This window comes from Coregonus clupeaformis, chromosome 16, assembly GCF_020615455.1.
Source record: "Coregonus clupeaformis isolate EN_2021a chromosome 16, ASM2061545v1, whole genome shotgun sequence".
NCBI lineage: Eukaryota > Metazoa > Chordata > Actinopteri > Salmoniformes > Salmonidae > Coregonus > Coregonus clupeaformis.
This window is the reverse complement of record NC_059207.1, coordinates 2747715-2774792: the sequence shown is the minus strand read 5'-3', so window position 1 is coordinate 2774792 and position 27078 is coordinate 2747715. Positions and strand designations below refer to the sequence as shown.

Sequence of the window (27078 nt, the reverse complement as noted above, 5' to 3'; positions counted from 1 at the left end):
GATTGAAGAATGGGCAGAAGAGAGAATCTCTTCTACTTTACTGCCTGTATTTATGATGTATTTTTATGTAACACTGTATTCAGTATTGTACTGTAATCTCCCTGCCAAAGCACAAACTGGAAAAGCTGTTGATAAATCTTTCAAAGATAATTAAAAATAACAGAAACAAAACCACAATGTATCTTTTGTTTATTCTCTTCCCCTGTAAGAAAATAAACTTGAGTTGATATAATTTTTTCACTCAAACAATTGAATATAAAACGAAGCTCTGGCTATGAACTCTCAGGGCCATAATAGGGTCCCAGTTTCCATCAGCAGTTATGTGATTCACTTTGGTCAGCATGCACCCTGACTCTGGAGGAGCGGTACCTCCTGTAGGCCACCATCAGGGCAGCCAGGAGACAGACAGCAGCACTGACCCCCAGGACTGCAGCCACAGTACGGGTCTGTACTGACCCCTGGCACAGGAGAAGGAGGGGCTGGGTCAAAGGTCAGGCTCATGTCAGGGTTTGAGTTCTGATGTAACAAGGAATCACAGAGGGAAATACATTATAATAGATGTAATTCAATTCACAATGGAGCAGCATTATATATCTATGTTTTTTTCGGATGATTTAACCTTTATTTATCCAGTAAGATTCCCATTGAGCTCGATGGTGCAGCTGTAGAAATATCTGAGGATCTGAGGGCCCATGACAAATATTTTCAGCCACTGAGGGGGAAGAGGTGCTGCTGTGCCCTCTTCACGACTGTGCGGGTGTGTGTGGACCATGTTAAATCCTTAGTGATGAGGACGCCAAGGAACTTGAAGCTCTCTCAGGGAGTACAGGAGGGGACTAAGCACACACCCCTGAGGGGCCCCCGTGTTGAGGGTCACCGTGGCGAGATGTTGTTGCCTACCTACAGCACCTGGGGCCGGCCTGTCAGGAAGTCCAAGATCCAGTTGCAGAGGGAGGTGTTCAGTTCCAGGGTCTCTAGCTTGGTGATGAGCTTGGAGGGGACTATGGTGTTGAATGCTGAGCTGTAGACTATGAACAGCATTCTCACATAGTTATTTCCCCTCTTGTCCAGGTGAGAGAGGGCAGTGTAAAGTGCAATTGAGATTGCGCCATCTGTGGATCTGTTGGGGCGTTATGAGAATTGGAGTGGGTCCAGAGTGTCTGGGATGATGATGTTGATGTATATCATGACCAGCCTTTCAAAGCACTTCATAATTACAGATGTGAGTGCTACAGGGCGATAGTCTGTAGGCAGGTTACCTTGGAGCTCTGGTCTGCGCATGCTTTGAGAACGCGCCCTGGTATTCCGTCTGTGTGATTTTTAACCTGTTTAAACGTTTTGTTCACATCGGCCACGGAGAGAGAGATCACACAGTCATCCGGAAAAAACAGGGTCTTTCACGCAAGATACAGTGTTGTATTTCTTGAAGCGAGAATAAAGGCTTTTAGCTGGTTTGGGAGATCTGCATTACTGGGCAACTCACGGCTGGGTTTCCCTTTGCAATCCATTATCGTCTGCAAGCCCTGCCACATGCGACAAGTGTCGGAGCCGGTGTAATAGGATTCCACCTTCCTACTATATTGTCCTTTTGAATGTTTGATGTCTAGTCGGAGGTCGTTGCAGGCTTTCTTGTATGCGTCCATGTCCTGTTCCTTGTAAGCAGTAGCTCTAGCCTTTAGCCTAGCGCGGATATTGCCTGTAATCTATGATTTTTGGTTTGGATACGTTCGTATAGCATCGTCTGTGCACTTATTGATGAAGCCTGTGACTGTTGTGGTAAACTCCTCAATGCTATCGGATGAATCCCGTAACATATTCCAGTCTGTACTAGCAAAACAGTCTTGTAGCCTCGCGTCTGCTTCATCCGACCACTTCCGTATTGAGCGCATCACCGGTACTTCCTGTTTGAGCTTTTCTTTGTAAGCAGGAAGCAGGACCATAGAGTCACGTGGTCAGAATTGCCGAAGGGAGGAAGAGGGAGGGCGTTGTACGAGTTTCTGTGGGTAGAATAAAAGTGTTTCAGTTACAAAATCTGGTGTAGATTTAAGAGGGTCTTCTTACCAGAAACAGCAGAACCACGGCCACGACCAGAAACAGCGACATCGTCCACTCTTGTTATCTCTACCTGGGATAAATGGATAGAGTCCGATCCTGAAGGCTGACGACAATACAGCGAAGGCATAAAACTGTGTATCCGGGCAGCTGCTATAGGTAGCCATACCAACCTAAGGAGAACACGTTTTCATTCTGTATTCATTCATCTCTTTAGTCAGACACATACCCCCAACATCTCCTTGAGCGGGCAATCATTGCTAATGGTTTGCTAGGGTGTGCACTATTGAATACACCCAGGACAAACATTGTACATGGTAAGCCTAAAAGAATGGGCATTTCTTAAAGTATCAAGTGATAAAGCACTTTTGAAGTCGCCTGTTCAAGGAGACGTTGGCGTTATTTGTATGACTAAAGAGATATAATGAATGCAAAATGCAAACGTGTTCTCTTTAGTCGATATGGCTACTGATACAGACTAGGCAGAATGGGCTTGTAGCCTAAAACTAAAAACGATATGTCTAATGACATTGGAACATTAAAAACTTTAAACAAGACCACTGAATAAAGCTGGGTATTGGGCCCGCTTTATTTGAAGTGCATCGTATGAAGGCTTCATAAAGCACTACATAGATGCTTCACAAATTATCTGTAACTGTATATTATGCTCTATAAAGATATATAATGTTGCATAACTGTATGACATAACCATTCATTTATTTGTTCACATTGATTAATCCTTTCTAGAGCATGAAATATGGTTATAGATGATTTGTGGCCCACTTATGTAGTGCTTACAAAGCCTATGTGATTGCTTTATGAAGCCTTCATAGGATACACTTCAAATAAAGCGGGATCTAAAACAGAATATAATCTATTCCAAGCGTACCTGTTTTATTGCTGAATGACTTAAGCAGAATAGCTGGCTAGTGAAGCTGTTAGTTGCCATTGTTGATGTCACTTTCCCAGAGATCTATCTTCAACTGGCAGTTAGCTTTAAGAGACTTAGCGTCCCCGATGGGACGTAACAGACTCCGTCATATGTTCAATTCCTCTTCTATACTTTACAATCCCTCTTCTACACTCTTCAATCCATCTCCTACACCCTTCAATTCCTCTTCTACACTCTTCAATTCCTCTTCTACACTCTTCAATTCTGTTTGTTCTCTTTGCTTCCTCTTCTATTATGTTAATTGTCTCTCTTATTGCCATTCATTGTTGAGGATTGTCATCAATGCCTCTTCCATTGTTGTCTACCCATGTCTTGATTTCCACCTATATTCTTTCCAATTGCAATGCTATTCTCTGTGATTCCACATTGATTATTTTCTTCATTTTCTTCCATTCCTCTTTTATTATCCTCAATTCTTCTTTTATCTTCCATACACTTTTAATACCTCCTCTTTTTTCTTCTCCCTCTTCTTTGGTTGATCCGGAGCACGTGCTTAGAATTACAGAGGGAAATGCATACATAAGTTTGACTGTAATTGGTCAAAAATAGTTCAGATGAAGGAAGCATAGTTCAGTTTAGCCAAGCAGAAGGAACATTTAGGGCCACAAATCTAGATGGATTAAACAGGAGCTGTTGAAGCCAGGATAATTGAAGACATAGAGGAGGATCTTTTAAGATAAGTGATGTTACTGTAAGGGCTAACTGTATGACAGGTATTTCAAAAAGTAAAAAAGAGCTAAAGGTCCAATGCAGCCATTTCTTTCTCATTATCAAACAATTTCTGGGTAACAATTAAGTACCTTACAGTGATTATTTTCAATTAGAATTGTAAAAAAGAAACATAAATTGCTTCTTAGCAAAAAGCACTGTCTCAAGCAACATTTTTGCTAAGACTGTCTGAGAGTGGTCTGAGTGAGGGACCTAATTGGAGAAGCCTAATGGGAGGAATATGTAACCTGAAAACTAGCTGTTATTGGCAGAGAGGAGGGCATACTCTCTTTGTTATTGGTATACTGTCCAAAACCCCACCCATGCAAAACAAGCTAAAATTTCAGGCAATATTTTCAAACAGCTCTTACATAATTTTCACCATTTCACAGTATTATTCCAAACTAATAGTGTGGAAATATACAGTGCATTCATAAAGTATTCAGACCCCTTGACTTTTTCCACATGTTGTTACATTACAGCCTTATTCCTCATCAATCTACACATTATACCCCATAATGACAATACACAAAATCATATAAAAAATAAAATAAAAAAATAACTTATTTACATTAGTAGTCAGACCCTTTGCTATGAGACTCGAAATTGAGCTCAGGTGCATCCTGTTTCCATTGATCATCCTTGAGATGTTTCTACAACTTGATTAGAGTCCACCGGTGTTAAATTCAATTGATTGAACATGATTTGGAAAGGCAAACACCTGTCTATATAAGGTCCCACAGTTGACAGTGCATGTCAGAGCAAAAACCAAGCCATGAGGTCGAAGGAATTGTCCGTAGAGCTCCGAGACAGGATTGTGTCGAGGCACAGATCTGGGGAAGGGTACCAAAAAATGTCTGCAGCATTGAAGGTCCCCAAGAACACAGTGGCCTCCATCATTCTTAAATGGAAGAAGTTTGGAACCACCAAGACTCTTCCTAGAGTTGGCCGCATGGCCAAACTGAGCAATCGGGGGAGAAGGGCCTTGGTCAGGGAGGTGACCAAGAACCCGATGGTCACTCTGGCAGAGCTCTAGAGTTCTTCTGTGGAGATGGGAGAACCTTCCAGAAGGCCAACCATCTCTGCAGCACTCCACCAATCAGGCCTTTATTGTAGAGTGGCCAGATGGAAGCCACTCCTCAGTAAAAGGCACATGACAGCCCGGTTGGAGTTTGCCAAAAGGCACCTAAAGACTCTGACCATGAGAAACAAGATTTTCTCGTCTGATGAAACCAAGATTGAACTCTTTGGCCTGAATGCTAAGAGTCACGTCTGGAGGAAACCTGGCACCATCCCTACGGTGAAGCATGGTGGTGGCAGCATCATGCTGTGGGGATGTTTTTCAGTGGCAGGGACTGGGAGACTAGTCAGAATCGAGGCAAAGATGAACGGAGCAAAGTACAGAGAGATCCTTGATGAAAACCTGCTTGAGCGCACTCAGGTCCTCAGACTGAGACGAGGTTCACCTTCCAACAGGACAATGACCGTAAGCACACAAGACAACGCAGGAAGACTCTATACAACAAAGTACTGAGTAAAGGGTCTAAATACTTATGTAAATATTATATTTAAGTTTTGATTGTTAATAATTTAGCCAACATTTCAAAAAAACAGTTTTTGCTTTGTCATTATGGGGTATTGTGTGTAGATTGATGAGGGAAAAAAACAATTTAATCAATTTTAGAATAAGGCTGTAACGTAACAAAATGTGGAAAAAGTCAAGGGGTCTGAATACTTTCCGAAGGCACTGTATTTAAAACACAGGAAAATCACGTTTTTGACTGCACTGCACTGCCGCTTTAACTACTGCCCCTTTAACTTACATTTCTTGTACATAAGCAGATACACACTCTGGGATCTAGTGGAAATAGAAAAATAGAAAATATTATTAAAACAATAATCTTACAAAAAAAGAGGCGATTCAGAGTTTGGCATGATGTTCTCTGGAAAAACACGTACTCACACACACAACCTCAAGAGATGGAAAACACTGACATTGTACCTTTCATTATTCATATGACTGATTGATTGTGGATTGGGCTGTAAGAGAGGAGCAGTATGGATTACAAATAGTAGAAAAATATATACAAAGCATTGTGTACACTGACCTACAGTATATTGAGGGTGGTGTCTATTGGTGGTGTTTCAATACATTTTGATGAGACATCATCTTTGACACTGAAACAATCAATACTCAATTCAATTGACAAAAATACATACCTGTCTGACGTAGGTGTCATCAAAGATATACCATTTGTGATTCTGATAGGACTTGATCTTAGCAGTGTAATGTCCACCTCGAAGACTTCCCACATGGTCCACAACAGCATAGAGTTCATAGTCACTGTTCTGTTCAGAGACATTGAGTAAATCAAAAGGTCTGCCATGAAAATAAAAATACAGCCATCATTTAAATGTACAAAGCTGTTTTTGGTAGGGACTGTTGAAGGACCAGTGAGAATGAGAGTACATGTAACTCTCTGTTTTCCTTTTATAGTGCTACTGCCTGAATACATAAACAAATGTGTCGCCTATATTTACATTTACATTTAAGTCATTTAGCAGACGCTCTTATCCAGAGCGACTTACAAATTGGTGCATTCAACTTAGGATAGCCAGTGGGACAACCACATCTTGATCAGAGTAAGTACACTTCTTCAAACAAGCAGCTGTGAGCAAAGTCAGTGCAATCAGGGACAACTGATGATAAAAAATAAAGAAAGTATCTCTAAATACCTTTGTCCGTAACATGTGAGGAACATCCACACAGCAGTCATTTTTGGCATATGACATCCTGCTGTAGTCGAACTTAAACCTCTTGAGGAGCAGAGTCAGAATCTCTGGGGGATGTTCCATCTTACATACCTGGGTGACACAAAACAAACACTCACTATCAGTCCTGAATAGTATAGATATAACCTTCCATAGTCTAAAGCGTGTTATCTTTTTGAGAAGCTTTTGTACCATTATCGATTAAGGATATTGATATGATTGAATATTCTTAACATCGCAACTCACAATGGTTGCGTCGGTTTTCTCATTGCATTGGTCACAATGCATCCCCCTGACGGTTGAAGACTTGAAAAACTCCTCAAAACCTTCCCACTGTAAACACACACACCGTTTACAAACAATCATTCCCTGCTCCGTCAAAACCATTGGAAATTACTACAATACTTGAAGAATATTTTCCCTACCACACTGTAGGTGTTGTTAGAGTCTGATGGATTTTCCATTGAGAGTGGCAGAGTCCAGAATGGACCAGTTTCATCACTGGTCACATGACCTTCTGAACATCTCATAGTGTGTCTCAAATGTCCTTTGAATATCTAAATGCAAAAATAAGCCATATAATAATATATAAGTCTTGTCATGTCAAATGTTGTATTTATAACATGTTCAGTTGCAGGTTTTTTCTAATAACATCTCAGTATAAATAATAAATAATACTATACCTTAGACACATAAGGATTGACCATGCTTAAAATATTCTCAAAATATTCAGCAGCATCCCGTTGCTCGTATACTGATTGGTAAAAACAATAAGTCAAAACACTCAAGCGGTAGGTCATAATGCAAAGGATATACTTTTTCATTTATGTAAACTAATATAATTTGTACTTTTTTACTAATATATATTTTTTACTAATATTATTTATAATTTCATTAATTCTAATTTATGTATATTATTTAACCTTTTACTGCAGTGGGCTAAATCAGGGTCACACCTAGTGTTTCTTGGTAGTCTTAAACAAATCTACTTTGAAACAAAAGTATTCACCTCACACACATGGTTATGGGCTTAAAAAAGAAGACACCTGTACCATGTCAGATATAGAATTGAAATGTATACAATTTTTAGTTTGCATCCCAATATTATACTTTACATACATCACAGAAGACTGAAAAATATATACAGTGCATTCGGAAAGTATTCATACCCCTTGACTTTTTCCACATTTTGTTACATTACAGCCTTATTCTAAAATAATGACAAAGCAAAAATAGGTTTTTGGACATTTTTGCAAATGTATTAAAGATAACCAACTGAAATATTACATTTACATAAGTATTCAGACTCTTTACTCAGTACTTTGTTCAAGCACCTTTGGCAGCGATTACAGCCTTGAGTCTTCTTGGGTATGAAGCTACAAGCTTGGCACACCTGTATTTGGGGAGTTTCTCCCATTCTTCTCTGTAGATTCTCTCAAGCTCTGTCAGGTTGGATGGGGAGTGCCGCTGCACAGCTATTTTCAGATCTCTCCAGAGATGTTCAATCGGGTTCAAGTCTGGGCTCTGGCTGGGCCGCTCAAGGACATTCAGAGACTTGTCCCGAAGCCACTCTTGCGTTGTCTTGGCTGTGTGCTTAGGGTTGTTGTCCTGTTGGAAGGTGAACCTTCGCCCCAGTCTGAGGTCCTGAGTGCTCTGGAGCAGGTTTTCATCAAGGATCTCTCTGTACTTTGCTCTATTAATCTTTCCCTCGATCTTGACTAGTCTCCCAGTCCCTGCCGCTGAAAAACATCCCCACAGCATGATGCTGCCACCACCATGCTTCACCGTAGGGATGGTTCCAGGTTTCCTCCAGACGTGACACTTGGCATTCAGGCCAAAGAGTTCAATCTTGGTTTCATCAGACCAGAGAATCTTGTTTCTTATGGTCAGAGAGTCCTTTAGGTGCCTTTTGGCAAACGCCAAGCGGGCTGTCATGTGCCTTTCACTGAGGAGTGGCTTCCATCTGTCCATTCTACCATAAAGGCCTGATTGGTGGAGTGCTGCAGAGATGGTTGTCCTTCTGGAAGGTTCTCCCATCTCCACACAGGCACTCTGGAGCTCTGTCAGAGTGACCATCGGGTTCTTGGTCACCTCCCTGACCAAGGCCCTTCTCCCCTGATTGCTCAGTTTGGCCGGGTGGCCAGCTCTAGGAAGAGTCTTGGTGGTTTCAAACTTCTTCCATTTAAGAATGATGGATGCCACTGTGTTCTTGGGGACCTTCAATGCAGCAGAAATGTTTTGGTACCCTTCCCCAGATCTGTGCCTTGACACAATCCTGTCTCGGAGCTCTACGGACAATTTGTTCGACCTCATGGCTTGGTTTTTGCTCTGACATGCACTGTCAACTGTGTGACGTTATATAGACAGGTGTGTGACTTTCCAAATCATGTCCAATCAATTGAATTCACCACAGGTGGACTCCAATGAAGTTGTAGAAACATCTCAAGGATGATCCATGGAAACAAGATGCACCTGAGCTCAATTTCGAGTCTCATAGCAAATGGTCTTAATACTTATGTAAATAAGGTATTTCTGTTTTTTATTTTTAATACATTGGTAAACATTTCTAAAAACCTGTTTTCACTTTGTCATTATGAGGTATTGTGTGTAGATTGAGGAGGAAAATGTTTTATTTAATCAAGTTTAGAATAAGGCTGTAACGTAACAAAATGTGGAAAAAGGAAAGGGGTCTGAATACTTTCCGAATGCACTGTATATATATTTGACATAGAAACACCGGATTATAGGTGTTTTCTTTTTTAAATCATGTTCATTAATTATTAAATTATTAAAAATATTAATAACATTCCACCCATGAGGCCACTAGGTCATTTGACTGCAGGAAAGGGGGACTATCCTTTTTTGAATTTATAACACTATTAGAGCACTTGTATATTTATCAAAGTTATGTCAAATGTATACTCTTTCTCAGCAGGATATCAACAGCAAACTCACCATTTCCAATGCCCAGTATGGATAAGATGTCCTTTGTGTGAGTTTCACTTGTCTTTAAAGTCTTAAATAGGCTTTTCAGGTGAAAATCAACAGTCTTCTGATCTTGACCAGATCTGTAGAGATAGATTTGATATGTATAGCATCTCTTATTGCATATTATTATATTTTAATATATTGATTTGAGATTGTAATCATTGTATTAAGTTGGACTCAAACCTTTCTACAGCCTCTCTGAAGTCCTTAGTCATGAAGAGGACCTGCAGAACACTGTTCAAATAACATGTTGCCCCTTGATTAACTAAGCCGTTGTAGTCTAAAATAAAGAAAGAATAATGAATTAGTGTAGTATCATAACTGATCCACTTCAGTGTGTCAGCATGTAGACGTATATTGGCTCGATCTTGAGACAGAAACATACTTATTGCTTACCAAATATGAGGTCAAGTATCATTTTAAACCTCTTCACAATGCCTTTGTCATATCCTTTTTTCTTTGGATGATTTTCCTTGGAATTCATTTTTTCATGTCTGAATAATCTTCAGAAAACGTTCAAAAAATTTTCTGTTACAGAGAAAACATTAAAGCCACAATCAGTTAGATTAAAATGTATATACCCCTTGATTTAGAAAATGATATTTTGGCCCCCCCCCCCCCGACATATGTTTCGTGGGTTGAGGGACACAGCACGCCAGGGACGGCCTCATTAATCCCCCACTATGCGCTAGCTGCGCCCTCCTTTTTTGAAGGAGAGGAAGCAGCGTTGGGCATTTTTAGGGAGGATATTCCTCTTGAGGATGTGCTATCAATGTTAGCCTCAGCTTCTGAGGCATCATCTGAAGGCGCTGACTCAGGAGATGACAGGGCTATTGGGGAAGAAATGAATATTCAATTGGAACAATTCATTACACTGACCCAGATAATAATAATAAGCCATTTAGCAGACGCTTTTATCCAAAGCGACTTACAGTCGTGCGTGCATACATTTTTGTGTATGGGTGGTCCCGGGGATCGAACCCACTACCTTGGCATTACAAGCGCCGTGCTCTACCAGCTGAGCTACAGAGGACCACCAGATATTTAACACCCCTTTTCCCTCAGGAAAGTGTGAGGTCATTTACATCCCTGGATGATGACGCCACAGCCTCTCTGTGCTCTGAATTTTCAGGACTCATTGAGTGGGCTGCTAAACAGCGGGAGATTAAGCTGCCCTCCAACCCGGAAGTGGACATGATGGAGGGCGGCCGTTACTCTCGCTACAGCTTGGCGTCAGACGGCGGCCTCCAGCAGCAAGGGAGCGGGCCTCGCCCCCCCCCTGCAGCGCCAGAGGTGCCGACCATTCCGCCGGTGAGAGAGGTCATTAAAGCGTCATCCTGGCATCACCCGAAGGGCGGCCAGAAGAGACGCCGTTTATGACACGGCGAGGGGGAGAGAACGGAAGACGGCGCAGCGCCTGGTGTGACTGAGCCCACTGTTCCCCCCCACCCTACCGTTGAGGGTATGGAGGATAATGTTTTTTGTTGATGTGTGTAATAAAGAGTTGGCTCTACCTGACTTTGTCAAAAAAAGAGCCCCTTTTCCATAATACATCCGAGAGCGTTCAACCTTCCTCACTCTCGCTCTCTCTCTTACCACTCGAGTGCAGCTCAGCCCACCACGGTGCGTTGCTGAGCGCACACATAAGGTAGGTATATAAAAGGTATTAAGTTTAAGGTGTTACCTTATAAAGACCTCACTTTACAGACTCCTAGGAGGGCTGTAGTGAGTGTCTCACATAGCAGGCTGCAGTCTCAGCCAGATAATGGCATGATGACGCGACCGCTATTCGGGACGGCGCTCTGTCTCAGGCTAACGCCTCAGTCAGTGCAGTTCAGACCCATGCTGCGTTCACGGAGGGCCGGAATACTATGGTTACGAGTTTAACCAACATATCGGCGCCCCCGTTTCTCTCAGAACGCGCTGATGCTCACCACACTGAGTGTAGCTCAGCCCAACAGGGGTGCAGAGCTGAGCACACACAGGAGGTGAATGTTAAAAAGGGTATCAAGGCGCCGCCTTGTGTTACCTCATAGAGACCTCACATTACAGACTCCTAGGAGTGCTGTAGTGAGTGTCTCACATAGCAGGCTGCAGTCTCGGTCAGACACTGACATGATGACACAGCCGCTATTGGGGGTGGCGCACTATCGCAGACTAAGGTCTCTGTTAGTGCGATTCAGACCCATGCTGCGTTCACGGAGGGCCCGATTACCACGGTCACAAAAGTAACCAACTTATCGGCGCCCCCACCTCTCTTAGAACGCGCCAATGTTCACCACACTGAGTGTAATTCAGCCCACCAAGGTGCAGAGCTGAGCACACACAGGAGGTGAAAGGGAAAAAAGATACCAAGGCACCGTCTTAGGTTATCTCAAAGAGACCTCACATTACAGACTCCAAGGAGTACGGTAGTGAGTGCCTCTCATAGCAGACTGCAGTCTCAGTCAGGAGACATGATGACGCAGCCGCTATTTGGGGATGGCGCACTATCGCAGACTAAGGTCTCGGTTAGTGCGATTCAGACCCATGCTGCGTTCACGGAGGGCCGGATTACTAAGGTTACGGGAATAACCAATGTATCGGCGCCTCTCACAGAACGCGCTAATACTCACCACACTGAGCGTGACTCAGTGTGGTGCCCTGTCGCAGGCTGTGGCCTCGGTCAGTGCAATTCAGACCCGCGCTGCGTTCACGGAGGGCAGGAATACGACGGTTACGGGTTTAACTGACGTCTCTGCCCCTCCTTCTGGTTCAGAACGCACTAATGTTTCCTCTCCCTTTCATGGGAGGCCCGCCTTGGGCTGTTCCACCACCTCAGTGTTGGGGAACAGCGGCGGCAAGGGCCATAGAGGAATACAGGTCCTTCCTACTGAATGTACCACAGCTTCGCGCTCGGCCGCTTTCTCTGTATTGCTGGCAGTGGCAGCAAAGCTGCACCCTCTCACGCTGGCTAGAACAGACGTTACAGAAGGGTTATGCTCTCCAATTCCATCGGACCCCACCACCATTCAGGGGAGTGGTGGAGATGGTGATGAAAATGCCCGAAAAAGTGGCCGCTCTGGTTTCAGAGATTACGGAACTTTTGGCGAAGGAGGCGGTCACAGTGGTTCCCCAGGAGCAAAGGAACAAGGGGCTATATTCGCAAAAAGACGAGGGGAATGAGGCCAATATTGGATTTACGCATTCTCAATGAGAGCGTAACCACACGGCCCTTTCGAATGCTAACGACAAAACGTCTGCTGGAATGTGTCCAGAAAGGAGACTTTTGTACGAGCATAGACCTAAAGGACGCGTACTTTCATGTGCCGGTACAGCCGCGTCACAGGAAGTTTCTGCGATTCGCCTTTCAAGGGGTGGCGTACGAATACACGAGGATGCCATTTGGGTACGCCCTGGCACCTCGCACATTTTCTAAGTATGTGGAGGCGGCATTGGAACCGTTGCGTCGTCAGGGAATACGGCTACTAGCCTACCTAGACGACCTACTGGTTCTCGCCCCGTCAGCAGAGCTGGCGATCACTCACACAACACAGACAGTGATTCATCTCACACGTCTGGGGTTCGCTGTGAATTGGAAAAAGAGCGCGCCCTGGCCCAGTCATCAGATTGTCTACCTGGGGATACAGCTAGACACTGTGAGGATGAGGGCTCGAATTTCGGACCCCCGAAGGGTAGCCTTGTTGCTAGCCCTGAGGAAGTGTCGTCCGAATCACACAGTGACGGCGCTGTCGATCATGTCACTCTTGGGTCTCATGTCGTCAGCCCACTCTGTGGTTCCGCTGGGACTCCTGGGGCTCCTTGGTTTGCGGAGATGAGTCAGATGTTGATTGCGCCACCTTGGCCAATTCCACATCGACGGGACGCGTTGTCTCAGGCGGGGGGCACGATAGGGCAGTTGCCCATAATCGGCCAACCACTGAAGGCCTGGCTGCTGAGAGGGACAGACTAGAGCGCCGTGGGTTATCTGATGCGGTGATCAGGACCATACAGGGTTCACGTGCCAGTTCCACTTCTAAGATGTATGCCAGTAGATGGAACGTGTTTTCACAATGGTGTGTCACACAAGGTGTAGACCCCATGAGCTGTCAGGTTGAGAGTATTCTCTCTTTCCTACAGCTTATGTTTGACAAGCAGAGATCGCCCGCCACCATTAAGGTGTTTGCAGCGGCGATTTCAGCTTGTCACGAGGGGTTTGGCAGAGACAATGTCTTTAGCCACCCTCTAGTGAAACGTTTCCTATTAGGAACGCGGCGGCTTAGGCCGATGCCTAGAGCCACGCTTCCTCAGTGGGATTTGGCTTTGGTACTCGAAGCGCTATGTAAGTCGCCGTTCGAGCCATTGAATCAAATACCCCTCAAGATGCTGTCTTTGAAGACAGCACTGTTGCTCGCTTTGACTACGGCTAAGCGTGTTAGTGATTTGTGTGCTCTTTCGACGAGACCCGACTGCCTGGCCATTAATGGTGATCTGAGCAGAGCGGTGTTACGTCCTAACCCGGCATTTGTGCCGAAGGTTATTAGGAGTTCATATAGATCACAGACCTTGGAGCTGTGGGCTTTTTCTCCTCCTCCTCATAGAGAGAGGAGTGAGGAAAGGCTCCATCGCCTGTGCCCAGTACGCGCCTTGGCGTGTTACGTCGAGCGCACAGCAGCGATTAGGTCATCGCCTCAGCTGTTTGTGTGTCATGGTGCTGCTGCACTAGGTAGACCACTTTCGAAACAGCGTCTGTCTCATTGGCTCTGTGAGGGCATTGAGACAGCTTATGAGGCAGCAGGGCGACAGTTGCCTCAGGGTATCAGAGCTCACTCCACTCGTGGAGTAGCAGCTTCTACTGCCCTTTTCAGAGGAACAGGGGTAGAGGATATATGTAGAGCGGCATCATGGTCAACACTGTCTCCATTTATCTGTTTCTATCTCTTGGATATGTCTTCTAACTCTTTGGCTCAGTCTGTACTCAGCGTGGCTGAAGGGAGACTTTGAGCTAGGAGGAGAGGAATGCAGGACTGTGGAGACAGGGTCTTGTAGTGTATTAAGATTATGACTTTCTTAATGGGTTTAAGTGGAACCTTTGAGGATGTTTATTTTAGTATCAAGAGGGAATGTTTTAGTGTAACGCCACATACAACAGACAGGAAGAGTGTGTTGTAGACAGGGGATTGGACAGTAGAGGGAGCCACCCACATCTTGGGAAGATTATATATACTGGGTAAAAAGCGAAGAAGAGGTTAGAGCAGACATTACAATTCGAGGACACTGCTCTCCGGGTGTCATGACATCTGTAACTTATGCTGAAAGCTTGTGATATGAATAAAACTTATGATCAAGGTTCAGTATGAGCGGACTCCTTTGTTTGACAGCAATAATTGCCAGCATTTACTCGATACTACAGTCTCTATCAGGTCCGCTTCTGATAGATGGACATATTTTTTGCATGACTCCTGACTGACAGGTTCAGTACAGTAGAGGGCATGTATTGATCTGCCCACCAGTGATTCACTGGAGTGAGGCAGAATGATGAGGGATAATAGTAGTAACTTGGTTACGATACTATTAGACCGGTCATGACAATTTGACGGAATGTGATGTCATCTATCTGCTGGTTCAGATTAGTATGAATCATGTTCTGGGATCTGCCCACTAATCTCTGGGGTTCCATTGATTGAGTGAGGCGGCCTACCATGTACACAATGTAGAGTGACACTTTGTGTCATTCCATTAGTGGTCAGTAGTATTGTAACAGGATATTGAGGTACCATCTATCTGCTAGTACAGATTAGTATGGCCTGTATTCTGGTGATCTGCCCACTAGTCATTGGTGTTGCCATTGGACTAGGTGGGGCGGGTTTTTAACCAATGACGCAGTATATTGTGACACTTGTAGGGTGACAGTGGTTACAGTACTGCGGGAGTGGTTGCAGCCATTGCTAGGCCTGACCTTTTCATTTTGATGGGAAGTGTTGGGCTCGGCAGGGAGTACATTTTGGAGCGCTACGCTCCGCCTTAAACCAATAGGAGCAGAGCTCCCCTATGGGGCGGAGCTCCACGATATAGAACGATTAGTTACCGGAGTGTAACTCCAGTTCTATGAGTGGAGCGGAGCCCCATAGGACTTAAGGCCCTGGGGACCCTCTCTAGTCTCGCTGAAGATAAATATCTCGGGAGGCTGATTGAGGGGAGGCATCCCCTCTTATAGGGACACCTGTACTCCTATTGGCTGCAGGTGTGTGCATAATTTTGTCTCAGGCTGAGGGCAGTGGGTAAACCAATAGGAGCAGAGCTCCCCTATGGGGCTCCGCTCCACTCATAGAACTGGAGTTACACTCCGGTAACGAATCGTTCAGGCCTATTTCGATAACCCAGCCCGTCACCCCGTAAAGACGCACCATAATTTCATTTTTGTAAATCCTTTGCGCGGATTTTCGTTTTGAGGTAACTGCTGCAGCACCACTCATTTGTGGCCAGCGATATGGAAAATGTCGTCTGTAATAAAATCTAATCGTAGACCTCGCATATGGATTCAAATTCCAAATATTTGAAGATTAACAACAATATGCATGCATAAATGAATAACCTACATGAATAGTAGCTTCAGCATGGCTGAAATAAAGCCTGGAAACGGACAGCAGGCGTCTTACAATGCCTATATACCGATATGATTACATGACTTGATTACTCCGTTATTTTCATGTACATTTGAGCACTGTAATAACACTCCAAAAAAACTGTAGCCTACCAACAACTTACCGATTTCACCGATTTTTCAGCTTCGAGAAAGAGAAGTGCGACACATGTGTTTTTCAAAATTTCAGTTTCGATTTAGATTAACTTCACCTCACTTGAAATCTACAGTAATACGCATATGTGGCCAGATGTGGCGTATTCCACACAAGCAATTTTATAAAATATATATATATATATATTGTGAGTTGTGAGTTGTTATTAATAATGCATATCCCCAAACAGATCCTATTAAATTAGTATCCAATTCCTAATTCTATGATCCCCCTCTCTCTCACACACAGACATATGTTTTTTAATGAAGCACAACGTTTAGGTCAAATAAAAGGTCTAAGAAAGGGAGATTATAGAGCATGTAGCGAATTGTCGAAAATAAATTATGAAAAATAAAACGACAAAAGAGGAGAGTAAAGACATTTCCAATCTTCCATCTGGATCCCATAAAAGGAGAACAGTCATGAGTATTCCAGCTGCTTGTCTGAATGGTATTCATACTGTTCCCTAAATAAAAAGGTGAGGAGGGCAGAACACATCAAAGGATAGCTTCACATATCAGCATTATAAGTTCATTTTAATAGATTTCACATTCATTGTGCACATTTCCCTCTCATCAAATTATACTCAATACAATTGTAGTTTCTTTGTTCAGTGTGTAACCATTAAATTGGCCAACAGTCAATTCTCATTGTGTGTTGTGTGTGTGTGGTAGTTTTAACTGCCTACCTGAGCTCTAGGGTACTTTCTCAGTAATTTTTTTTCTCAGTAATTTTGAGTTTCAGCTGCAACACTGTCAGTAATGTTAATCTCTTTTCCTGTATTGCTCACATGTAAGTGTGTGAAGGTACATGTGAGTGTGAGGGTGTGTGTGGGTTGGGGAGGATTCATGAGAGGGAGGGGGCGATTATGGGTAGTCATGGTCTCAGAGCATTTCCTATTATCCTTTATGTAAATCCGAGACATTCCATTTAGTGTGATATGTTAGGAAGGCAGAGATGTCCTGTTTCATATGGTATGTATACATTTATGGTTATCCATCACCCATTTCGTTTGATATGTTACGACTTACAATTCGTATTATACAGTGGGGAGAACAAGTATTTGATACACTGCCAATTTTGCAGGTTTTCCTACTTACAAAGCATGTAGAGGTCTGTAATTTTTATCATAGGTACACTTCAACTGTGAGAGACGGAATCTAAAACAAAAATCCAGAAAATCACATTGTATGATTTTTAAGTAATTAATTTGCATTTTATTGCATGACATAAGTATTTGATACATCAGAAAAGCAGAACTTAATATTTGGTACAGAAACCTTTGTTTGCAATTACAGAGATCATACGTTTCCTGTAGGTCTTGACCAGGTTTGCACACACTGCAGCAGGGATTTTGGCCCACTCCTCCATACAGACCTTCTCCAGATCCTTTCAGCTCCCTCCAAAGATTTTCTATTGGGTTCAGGTCTGGAGACTGGCTAGGCCACTCCAGGACCTTTAGATGCTTCTTACGGAGCCACTCCTTAGTTGCCCTGGCTGTGTGTTTCGGGTCGTTGTCATGCTGGAAGACCCAGCCACGACCCATCTTCAATGCTCTTACTGAGGGAAGGAGGTTGTTGGCCAAGATTTCGCGATACATGGCCCCATCCATCCTCCCCTCAATACGGTGCAGTCGTCCTGTCCCCTTTGCAGAAAAGCATCCCCAAAGAATGATGTTTCCACCTCCATGCTTCACGGTTGGGATGGTGTTCTTGGGGTTGTACTCATCCTTCTTCTTCCTCCAAACACGGCGAGTGGAGTTTAGACCAAAAAGCTATATTTTTGTCTCATCAGACCACATGACCTTCTCCCATTCCTCCACTGGATCATCCAGATGGTCATTGGCAAACTTCAGACAGGCCTGGACATGCGCTGGCTTGAGCAGGGGGACCTTGCGTGCGCTGCAGGATTTTAATCCATGACGGCGTAGTGTGTTACTAATGGTTTTCTTTGAGACTGTGGTCCCAGCTCTCTTCAGGTCATTGACCAGGTCCTGCCGTGTAGTTCTGGGCTGATCCCTCACCTTCCTCATGATCATTGATGCCCCACGAGGTGAGATCTTGCATGGAGACCCAGACCGAGGGTGATTGACCGTCATCTTGAACTTCTTCCATTTTCTAATAATTGTGCCAACAGTTGTTGCCTTCTCACCAAGCTGCTTGCCTATTGTCCTGTAGCCCATCCCAGCCTTGTGCAGGTCTACAATTTTATCCCTGATGTCCTTACACAGCTCTCTGGTCTTGGCCATTGTGGAGAGGTTGGAGTCTGTTTGATTGAGTGTGTGGACAGGTGTCTTTTATACAGGTAACGAGTTCAAACAGGTGTAGTTAATACAGGTAATGAGTGGAGAACAGAAAAACTAACAGGTCTGTGAGAGCCGGAATTCTTACTGGTTGGTAGGTGATCAAATACTTATGTCATGCAATAAAATGAAAAATTAATTATTTACAAATCATACAATGTGATTTTCTGGATTTTTGTTTTAGATTCCATCTCTCACAGTTGAAGTGTACCTATGATAAAAATTACAGACCTCTACATGCTTTGTAAGTAGGAAAACCTGCAAAATCGGCAGTGTATCAAATACTTGTTCTCCCCACTGTATGTTACGAATTAGCAAAATGTACAAAATGTTATCAATTTGCAAAACGTACAATATGTTACGAATTTGCAAATGTACAATATGTTATGCATTCTAGCTAGGTGGCTAACATTAGCTAAGTTAGGTTTAGGGTTTAGGGTTAAGCTTAAAGTTAAGTTTAGGAGTTAGGTTAAAGGGTTAAGGTTAGGGATAGGGGAAGGGTTAGCTAAAAGGGTTAGGGTTAGGGGAAGGGTTATCTAAAAGGGTTAAGGTTATGGTTAGGGGAAGGGTTAGCTAAAAGGGTTAAGGTTATGGTTAGGGGAAGGGTTAGCTAACATGCTAAGTTTGTGTTTATGCCTTAAGTAAGCATCTGTCTTATGTAACCATACCAAATGTAACATATCATACCCCACGGGGGGCCAGTATGAAAAAAATAAATGTATGCACTCACTAATTGTAAGTCGCTCTGGATAAGAATGTCTGCTAAATGACTAAAATGTAAATGTTAATGTAAATGTATATATCATACTCATTTGAGTGTCCCGGATTTCGATTTACTATGTTACATCTAGTCTATGAGACCAGGTGTCAACAAGATGGGACTGAAATATGGAAAGTCTGACATGTGGAGGGCACAGGTGAAGGGAGGGAATTCCAGAGCCTGGGTGTAGCTCTGGACAACACCCTGTCACCAAAGCAGAGGTTGGACTTCTTGTAAATAGAAATGTGACTTCTTGTAAATGCTACAGTGAGGGAAAAAAGTATTTGATCCCCTGCTGATTTTGTACGTTTGCCCACTGACAAAGACATGATCAGTCTATAATTTTAATGGTAGGTTTATTTGAACAGTGAGAGACAGAATAACAACAAAAAAATCCAGAAAAACGCATGTCAAAAATGTTATAAATTGATTTGCATTTTAATTAGGGAGATAACTATTTGACCCCTCTGCAAAACATGACTTAGTACTTGGTGGCAAAACCCTTGTTGGCAATCACAGAGGTCAGACGTTTCTTGTAGTTGGCCACCAGGTTTGCACACATCTCAGGAGGGATTTTGTCCCACTCCTCTTTGCAGATCTTCTCCAAGTCATTAAGGTTTCGTGCCTGACGTTTGGCAACTCGAACCTTCAGCTCCCTCCACAGATTTTCTATGGGATTAAGGTCTGGAGACTGGCTAGGCCACTCCAGGACCTTAATGTGCTTCTTCTTGAGCCACTCCTTTGTTGCCTTGGCCGTGTATTTTGGGTCATTGTCATGCTGGAATACCCATCCACGACCCATTTTCAATGCCCTGGCTGAGGGAAGGAGGTTCTCACCCAAGATTTGACGGTACATGGCCCCGTCCATCGTCCCTTTGATGCGGTGAAGTTGTCCTGTCCCCTTAGCAGAAAAACACTCCCAAAGCATAATGTTTCCACCTCCATGTTTGACGGTGGGGATGGTGTTCTTGGGGTCATAGGCAGCATTCCTCCTCCTCCAAACACGGCGAGTTGAGTTGATGCCAAATAGCTCCATTTTGGTCTCATCTGACCACAACACTTTCAACCAGTTCTCCTCTGAATCATTCAGATGTTCATTGGCAAACTTCAGACGGGCCTGTATATGTGCTTTCTTGAGCAGGGGGACCTTGCGGGCGCTGCAGGATTTCAGTCCTTCACGGCGTAGTGTGTTACCAATTGTTTTCTTGGTGACTATGGTCCCAGCTGCCTTGAGATCATTGACAAGATCCTCCCGTGTAGTTCTGGGCTGATTCCTCACCGTTCTCATGATCATTGCAACTCCACGAGGTGAGATCTTGCATGGAGCCCCAGGCCGAGGGAGATTGACAGTTCTTTTGTGTTTCTTCCATTTGCGAATAATCGCACCAACTGTTGTCAGCTTCTCACCAAGCTGCTTGGCGATGGTCTTGTAGCCCATTCCAGCCTTGTGTAGGTCTACAATCTTGTCCCTGACATCCTTGGAGAGCTCTTTGGTCTTGGCCATGGTGGAGAGTTTGGAATCTGATTGATTGATTGCTTCTGTGGACAGGTGTCTTTTATACAGGTAACAAACTGAGATTAGGAGCACTCCCTTTAAGAGTGTGCTCCTAATCTCAGCTCGTTACCTGTATAAAAGACATCTGGGAGCCAGAAATCTTTCTGATTGAGAGGGGGTCAAATAGTTATCTCCTTAATTAAAATGCAAATCAATTTATAACATTTTTGACATGCGTTTTTCTGGATTTTTTTGTTGTTATTCTGTCTCTCACTGTTCAAATAAACCTACCATTAAAATTATAGACTGATAATTTTTTTGTCAGTGGGCAAACGTACAAAATCAGCAAGGGATCAAATACTTTTTTCCCACACTGTAGGTAGAAAGAGAGAAACATTTACTGATGTTGAAAAGCAAGGCCAAGGAAAATTCCAGGGAGAGCATACCTGCCTGCCTCCCTTAGTCATATCTCACAGTCCACCCTGTGTATGAGGCAGTAACTGAAAGACAGAGAGAAGACAGAGAGCAACAAAATGGAGGACGAGAAGAGCTATGACCCCGGAGACAGGACCCTCAAGTTTGTCAACAGACAGGATGATATTAGTAAATTGATTTATGCCTCTCTTATGATTTAAAGTAAAACAGGTTACGAGGCAATGGTTTAAAACATTTATTAACTATATAGTCAACTGTTGTGGCCAGACATTAATATTTTTACATGAAACTTCTGATATTAAACAGTATTGAAAGTACCTTATGTAAAAGCATTAGGAACATATCGACTTGTCATGTTATTTTCAAATATAATAATAATACAAGCGCCATTTACATTTTACATTTACGTCATTTAGCAGACGCTCTTATCCAGAGTGACTTACAGTTAGTGCATGCATTATTCTTATTTTTTTCATACTGGCCCCCCATGGGAATCGAACCCACAACCCTGGCGTTGCAAACGCCATGCTCTACCAACTGAGCTACCTCCCTGCCGGCCATTCCCTCCCCTACCCTGGGCCAATTGTGCGCCACCCCATTGGTCTCCCGGTTGCGGCCTGCTACAGCAGAGCCTGGATACGAACCAGGATCTCTAGTGGCACAGCTAGCACTGCGATGCAGTGCCTTAGACCATGCTCTACCAATTGAGCTACAGAGGACCACCCCATGACATGACATTAAATGACATTTTCTATCAAAAATTGAATATTTCGAATCATGTACTGTATATGGTTGGTCTCTGTGTTGTAAATAATTTGGCTACATTCAGTGAATCTGGATGCCATTTATGTAGGGTTATTCTGTTTTGTCCCCATGGCATTTGTACATTGACCATACACCACTTGTCCCAAGGATACTTATTTATCACTGTTTTAGTTGTTGTTGTGTCTTAGCTCTGGATGATGACCTTGACATCTTGAAGGCAGAGATGTCCTGTGGTCATGCAGTCACCCCAGAGTCACTGACCAGATGGTGTAAAAGCCTACTTGGCCAGGTAATTTTCATTCAGTTTTCAGGATACCTTTTTGTTGTAGGCAATTTCATTTAATTGATCAATTGAATTAATTTCCTTGCAATTTATGCCTACTATAAATGATTCAGTTAATAATTTGTAGTACTTTGCATTTCTCACCACTGAAATCTTCACAAGCATTATTGTGTATTTCCAGGGGCAGTAAAAGTTCATTTGTCCTGCACTCAAGGGCAATCAGAAGTGTGGTGTGGTGTGGTCTTATCAGGAAGTGCGTAGGCTGGCTGCTCTGACTGCCGAGGAAATACAGTATTTTGAGGAGACCATTGCAACCTTGGCTTCCCCCAAATACTGTGAAACTAAATCTGTGAGTACTCTTTAATTGGAATGCATGCAGCTGTCACTGACGTGCATTGACAATATTGCATTATTTTTTAACGCACTGCTTACAAGGTTGCAAAAATGTATTTCCTTTTTTCCCCCACCTGCTCCATCTTTAGAAAAGTGCCCAGGCTGCAAGTCACTGTTACTGAGACAGGACACATCCAGCTTAAGAGTCCATTGCACGGTATGCTCTGAAGACAATGGCCAGACCTACCAGTTCTGCTGGCAATGTCAGAGGCAGTGGAAAAGTCCAGGGCTGGGCTCTGACTGCTGTGGCAACACTGGCTGTTCAAACCAGAAGCTACAGCTGCTGTGGAAATGTCCAACCGTCTCCTTGTCCCGGGTACAGGGGGTCACCGACTGCCCGTCTATACGTGCCTGTCCCACCTGTAGCATACTATTGGAGCATGACAAGACCGGTTGTAAGAATTTATTCTGTCTGCGTTGCAAGAAAGAGTTCTGTTTTATTTGCCTTAAGCTCAAATCTGAGTGCATGAAGACCAGTTCACCATACAGAGCCTGCTCTGCTGGTGTTGCCCCCAGGCAGACCTCTATACCCACCTGGAGTGGTAATTAAAGACTTTAGGCATATACAGTATGTTTCACTTTCCCCTTTATGTGCAATCTGATCCAATACACTTTTCACACGATACTGTATGTCAAAGTATCAATTCGATATATTTTTGAGTGCATGTTAAGAATTATGAATAAGGTAATTTGTATACATTTAAGTCATTTAGCAGACACTCTTATCCAGAGCAGTTGGTGAGTGCATACATTTTTTCATACTGGCCCCCCGTGGGAATCGAACCCACAACCCTGGCGTTGCAAGCGCCATGCTCTACCAACTGAGCTACACAGGCACAATATTATTTTTGTAGTATCTTTATTATCATATTGTTACTTTACTTTGATCGGCATTCTAAAATTATGCTGCTCTTGTCATCTTATACTCTATGTTAATGTGAAAACATTTAAAATACAATTCATGTGTTTGTCGGAGTATTTGTTAATATTGCACAATAAACATATAGTTACAGATCAACTAACTTTATATTGATACAAGAAAACAACAAAAGATCCTGTGTAAACATATATTTGATCAAATGTTGATATTGATTACATACAATGATATTGATATACAGAGATGTTTGGTTGTTCACAAATTCAGGAGACCAATGATTTCTATAGAATCCCATCATTCTCCATTTTGGCTCAATATGATCAGAGTAAGGGTGCATTGTAGAGTGTTTGTGAGATTCCTTGTTACTGTAAGATATCTTATTAAAGAAAATAGTAGGCTATTGTTTGTTATTGGTGTGGCAACTCGGAGACCAACCAGGTAAAGTGCAACAATTCTCTTCGATGTATTTTAATCAGTGTGTGTGTATGTGTGTGTGTATGTGTGTATTTGTAACACATGATGAGAGGACAAAAGAGGTAGGATGGAAAGCTAAAATAGGTCAACTCATAGGGAAGGGAGCATGCGCCAACCAGGGACATTCCAGTTACACCTGTATATGGCAGTCAATCACATGATCAGAAATTACCTGTCCTACCAGTTTTTTATGTTCCTATTTTGTGACCTATTACCATGGTGATTGTGAAAGGAATGAGATCCCAAGTCAGTGTACCTTGGTCTGTGCACTCTGTGATTATAAACATCTAGTAAGCCTGAGAATGTGATCAAGGGGCATAAAATAATCCAGTTATCACCACTTCAATCAAATGTCTTGTTTTAGAGTTCTAATCATATTATTTACAGGAAACAGTGACTATTATGAATCTGTATCAGAGTTCAAAGATGTTCAAGAATCAATGGCATGAACTGAATTGGTGAACTGAAGTAAAGTGGCTGTGTGACATCAAGCATATGTTATGGAAAGATGGAAAGTGAAAGGTTCTAGGATGTGGGTTGAACTTGAGCATGTAGGCCGGTTCCCCTCTCTCCACTGGGGTTCTCTGCCTCTAACCCTGTTACAGGGGCTGAGTCACTGGCTTGCTGGTGCTCTTTCATGCCGTCCCTAGGAGGGGTGCGTCACTTGAGTGGGTTGAGTTACTGACGTGATCTTCCTGTCTGGGTTGGCGCCCCCCCTTGGTTTGTGCTGTGGTGGAGACCTCTGTGGGCTATACTCGGCCTTGTCTCAGGATTGTAAGTTGGTGGTTGAGGATATCCCTCTAGTGGTGCGGGGGCTGTGCTTTGGCAGAGTGGGTGGGGTTATATCCTTCCTGTTTGGCCCTGTCCGGTGGTTTCTTCGGATGGGGCCACAGTGTCTCCGGACCGCTCCTGTCTCAGCCTCCAGTATTTATGCTGCAGTAGTTTATGTGTCGGGGGCTGGGGTTAGTTGGTTATACCTGGAGTATTTCTCCTGTCTTATCCAGTGTCCTGTGTGAATTTAAGTATGCTCTCTCTAATTCTCTCGTTCTCTCTTTCTCTCTGAGAACCTGAGCCCTAGGACCATACGTCAGGACTACCGGGCATGCTGACACCTTGCTGTCCCCAGTCCGCCTGGCCTTGCTGCTATTCCAGTTTCAACTGTTCTGCCTGCGGTTACGAAACCCCTACCTGTCCCAGACCTGCTGTTTTCAACTCTTAATGATCGGCTAGAAAAGCCAACTGAGAGACCTGAGCCCTAGGACCATACGTCGGGACTACCGGCCGTGGTGACTCCTTGCTGTCCCCAGTCCGCCTGGCCTTGCTGCTATTCCAGTTTCAACTGTTCTGCCTGCGGTTATGGAACCCTCTACCTGTCCCAGACCTGCTGTTTTCAACTCTTAATGATCGGCTGAAAAGCCAACTGAGATTTATTCCTGATTATTATTTGACCATGCTTGTCACTGATGAACATTTTTGAACATCTTGGCATGGTTCTGTTATAATCTCCACCCGGCACAGCCAGAAGAGGACTGGCCACCCCTCATAGCCTGGTTCCTCTCTAGGTTTCTTCCTAGGTTTTGGCCTTTCTAGGGAGTTTTTCCTAGCCACCGTGCTTCTACACCTGCATTACTAGCTGTTTGGGGTTTTAGGCTGGGTTTCTGTACAGCACTTCGAGATATTAGCTGATGTACGAAGGGCTATATAAAATATATAAAATAAAATTGATTGATTGACTGGCCACCCCTCAGAGCCTGGTTCCTCTCTAGCTTTCTGCCTTTCTAGGGAGTTTTTCCTAGCCACCGTGCTTCTACATCTGCATTGCTTGCTGTTTGGGGTTTAAGGCTGGGTTTCTGTATAGCACTTTGTGACATCTGCTGATGTAAAAAGGGCTTTATAAATAAAATTTGATTGATTGATTGATAGTGTGAAGCAGGGGGAGACAAAAAGGGTGATTTGAAACCAGATTTAATTATATTAAATGTATGAATTACAAAAATGTTTTCAGTTATACCTCATGATTCAATTCCTTACATTTTTCAGATCTGAAGTTAATTCCATTACCATTATTTCATTATTAAAACCGATGCACACTATAACTCTGTTCAAATCTATATACATACCACAAGGACAATGCCAAGCCATGCCAGCTTTGTGAAATTAAAAGAGCAATTTATCACAGCTGTCACACTAATCCTTATTTGGTTCAATTCAGCATATCATCAAAGTTCATTATTTACATCTTCATTACTTAGTTTTAGATAGAACCATTCTCATGATTTTCATTCAATTCTATTTATTCATATTAACTTCAAGGTAACCTTTTCCCTTTACTGGGTTCTTCTTTTTGGGGACCGAGTTGCGCAGGGGTCTAAGGCACTGTATCACAGTGCTAGAGGCGTCACTACAGACCCGGGTTCGATCTTGGTCTGTATCACAACCGGCCGAGATTAAAAAATCTCCTTTGTTCTCTCTCTCAATTAGCTTTTCTTTTCCTCCTCTCTTCCCTTTTCACTTTCTTTTTTTCTTTTTAATTTCCTCCTCTCTTCTCTTTTTCTCTTCTTTTTCCATTTTCTTTTCCTCCTCTCTTCTCTTTTCTATTTCTTTCTTTCTATTTGCCTCTTCCTTCTTTGTCTCTTTTCTACTCTGTCCTCCTAACATACTCTTCTTTGTCTCTTTTCTACTCTGTCCTCCTAACATACCTTTCTTTTCATCTTCTCTGCTCTTCTCCAATTCCCTTTTCTTCTTATTGTCATGCTCACTTCTCTTTTCCCCTCTGTCTCTTTTTCTCTTCAAGCCACAACATGTTGGTGTCTTCTCTGGGGTGTCTGTCAGTCTGTTCTGAAACGTATTAACGGAACTGGGAGATTTACTGTGTTTAGTTTGACTCATCGTTCTCACATCCCAATCCTCTCCTAACTTTGCCACTTCAACCTCTATTGTCTTTAGCTCATCACCCTTTCTTTTTGCCATTCTATCATCCCCAGTGTCATCTATTATTCTATCTGGCTTTGTCTTTGCTGCACCATCTCTATTCCTCTTTATCTCA

The 27078-nt window shown here is 43.2% G+C and overlaps 1 protein-coding gene and 1 long non-coding RNA gene across 9 annotated transcripts; one reads left to right on the top strand and one right to left on the bottom strand.

The window, feature by feature from the left end:
- Positions 1-172: 172 nt before the first annotated feature.
- On the bottom strand, positions 173-16303 carry si:ch211-212k18.13 (ubiquitin carboxyl-terminal hydrolase 47). 8 transcript variants are annotated; one of them, XM_041884108.2, is made up of 14 exons: positions 16220-16303; positions 9869-10000; positions 9656-9752; positions 9440-9552; positions 7168-7238; positions 6910-7041; positions 6731-6817; positions 6449-6577; positions 5933-6061; positions 5715-5752; positions 5536-5570; positions 3450-3496; positions 2062-2125; positions 173-516 (listed from the first exon to the last, which is right to left on the bottom strand). In XM_041884108.2, exons 2-14 carry the CDS (start codon positions 9954-9956, stop codon positions 503-505), a joined length of 1044 nt encoding a protein of 347 aa, XP_041740042.1. In that variant the 5' UTR covers positions 9957-10000; positions 16220-16303; the 3' UTR covers positions 173-502. The 8 variants fall into 8 exon arrangements, 5 of the variants coding, with proteins under 5 accessions (XP_041740042.1, XP_041740044.1, XP_041740041.1 ...); XR_006001830.2 differs by lacking the exons at positions 173-516; positions 2062-2125 and adding an exon at positions 1841-1997 and having other exon boundaries at positions 2942-3496; XM_041884107.2 differs by lacking the exon at positions 173-516 and having other exon boundaries at positions 1841-2125.
- Positions 16304-22206: 5903 nt separating this feature from the next.
- Positions 22207-23406, top strand: LOC121572178. Its single transcript, XR_006001831.2, has 3 exons — positions 22207-22294; positions 22470-22637; positions 22771-23406. It is a non-coding gene; the product is annotated as an uncharacterized LOC121572178 (long non-coding RNA).
- Positions 23407-27078: the final 3672 nt, after the last annotated feature.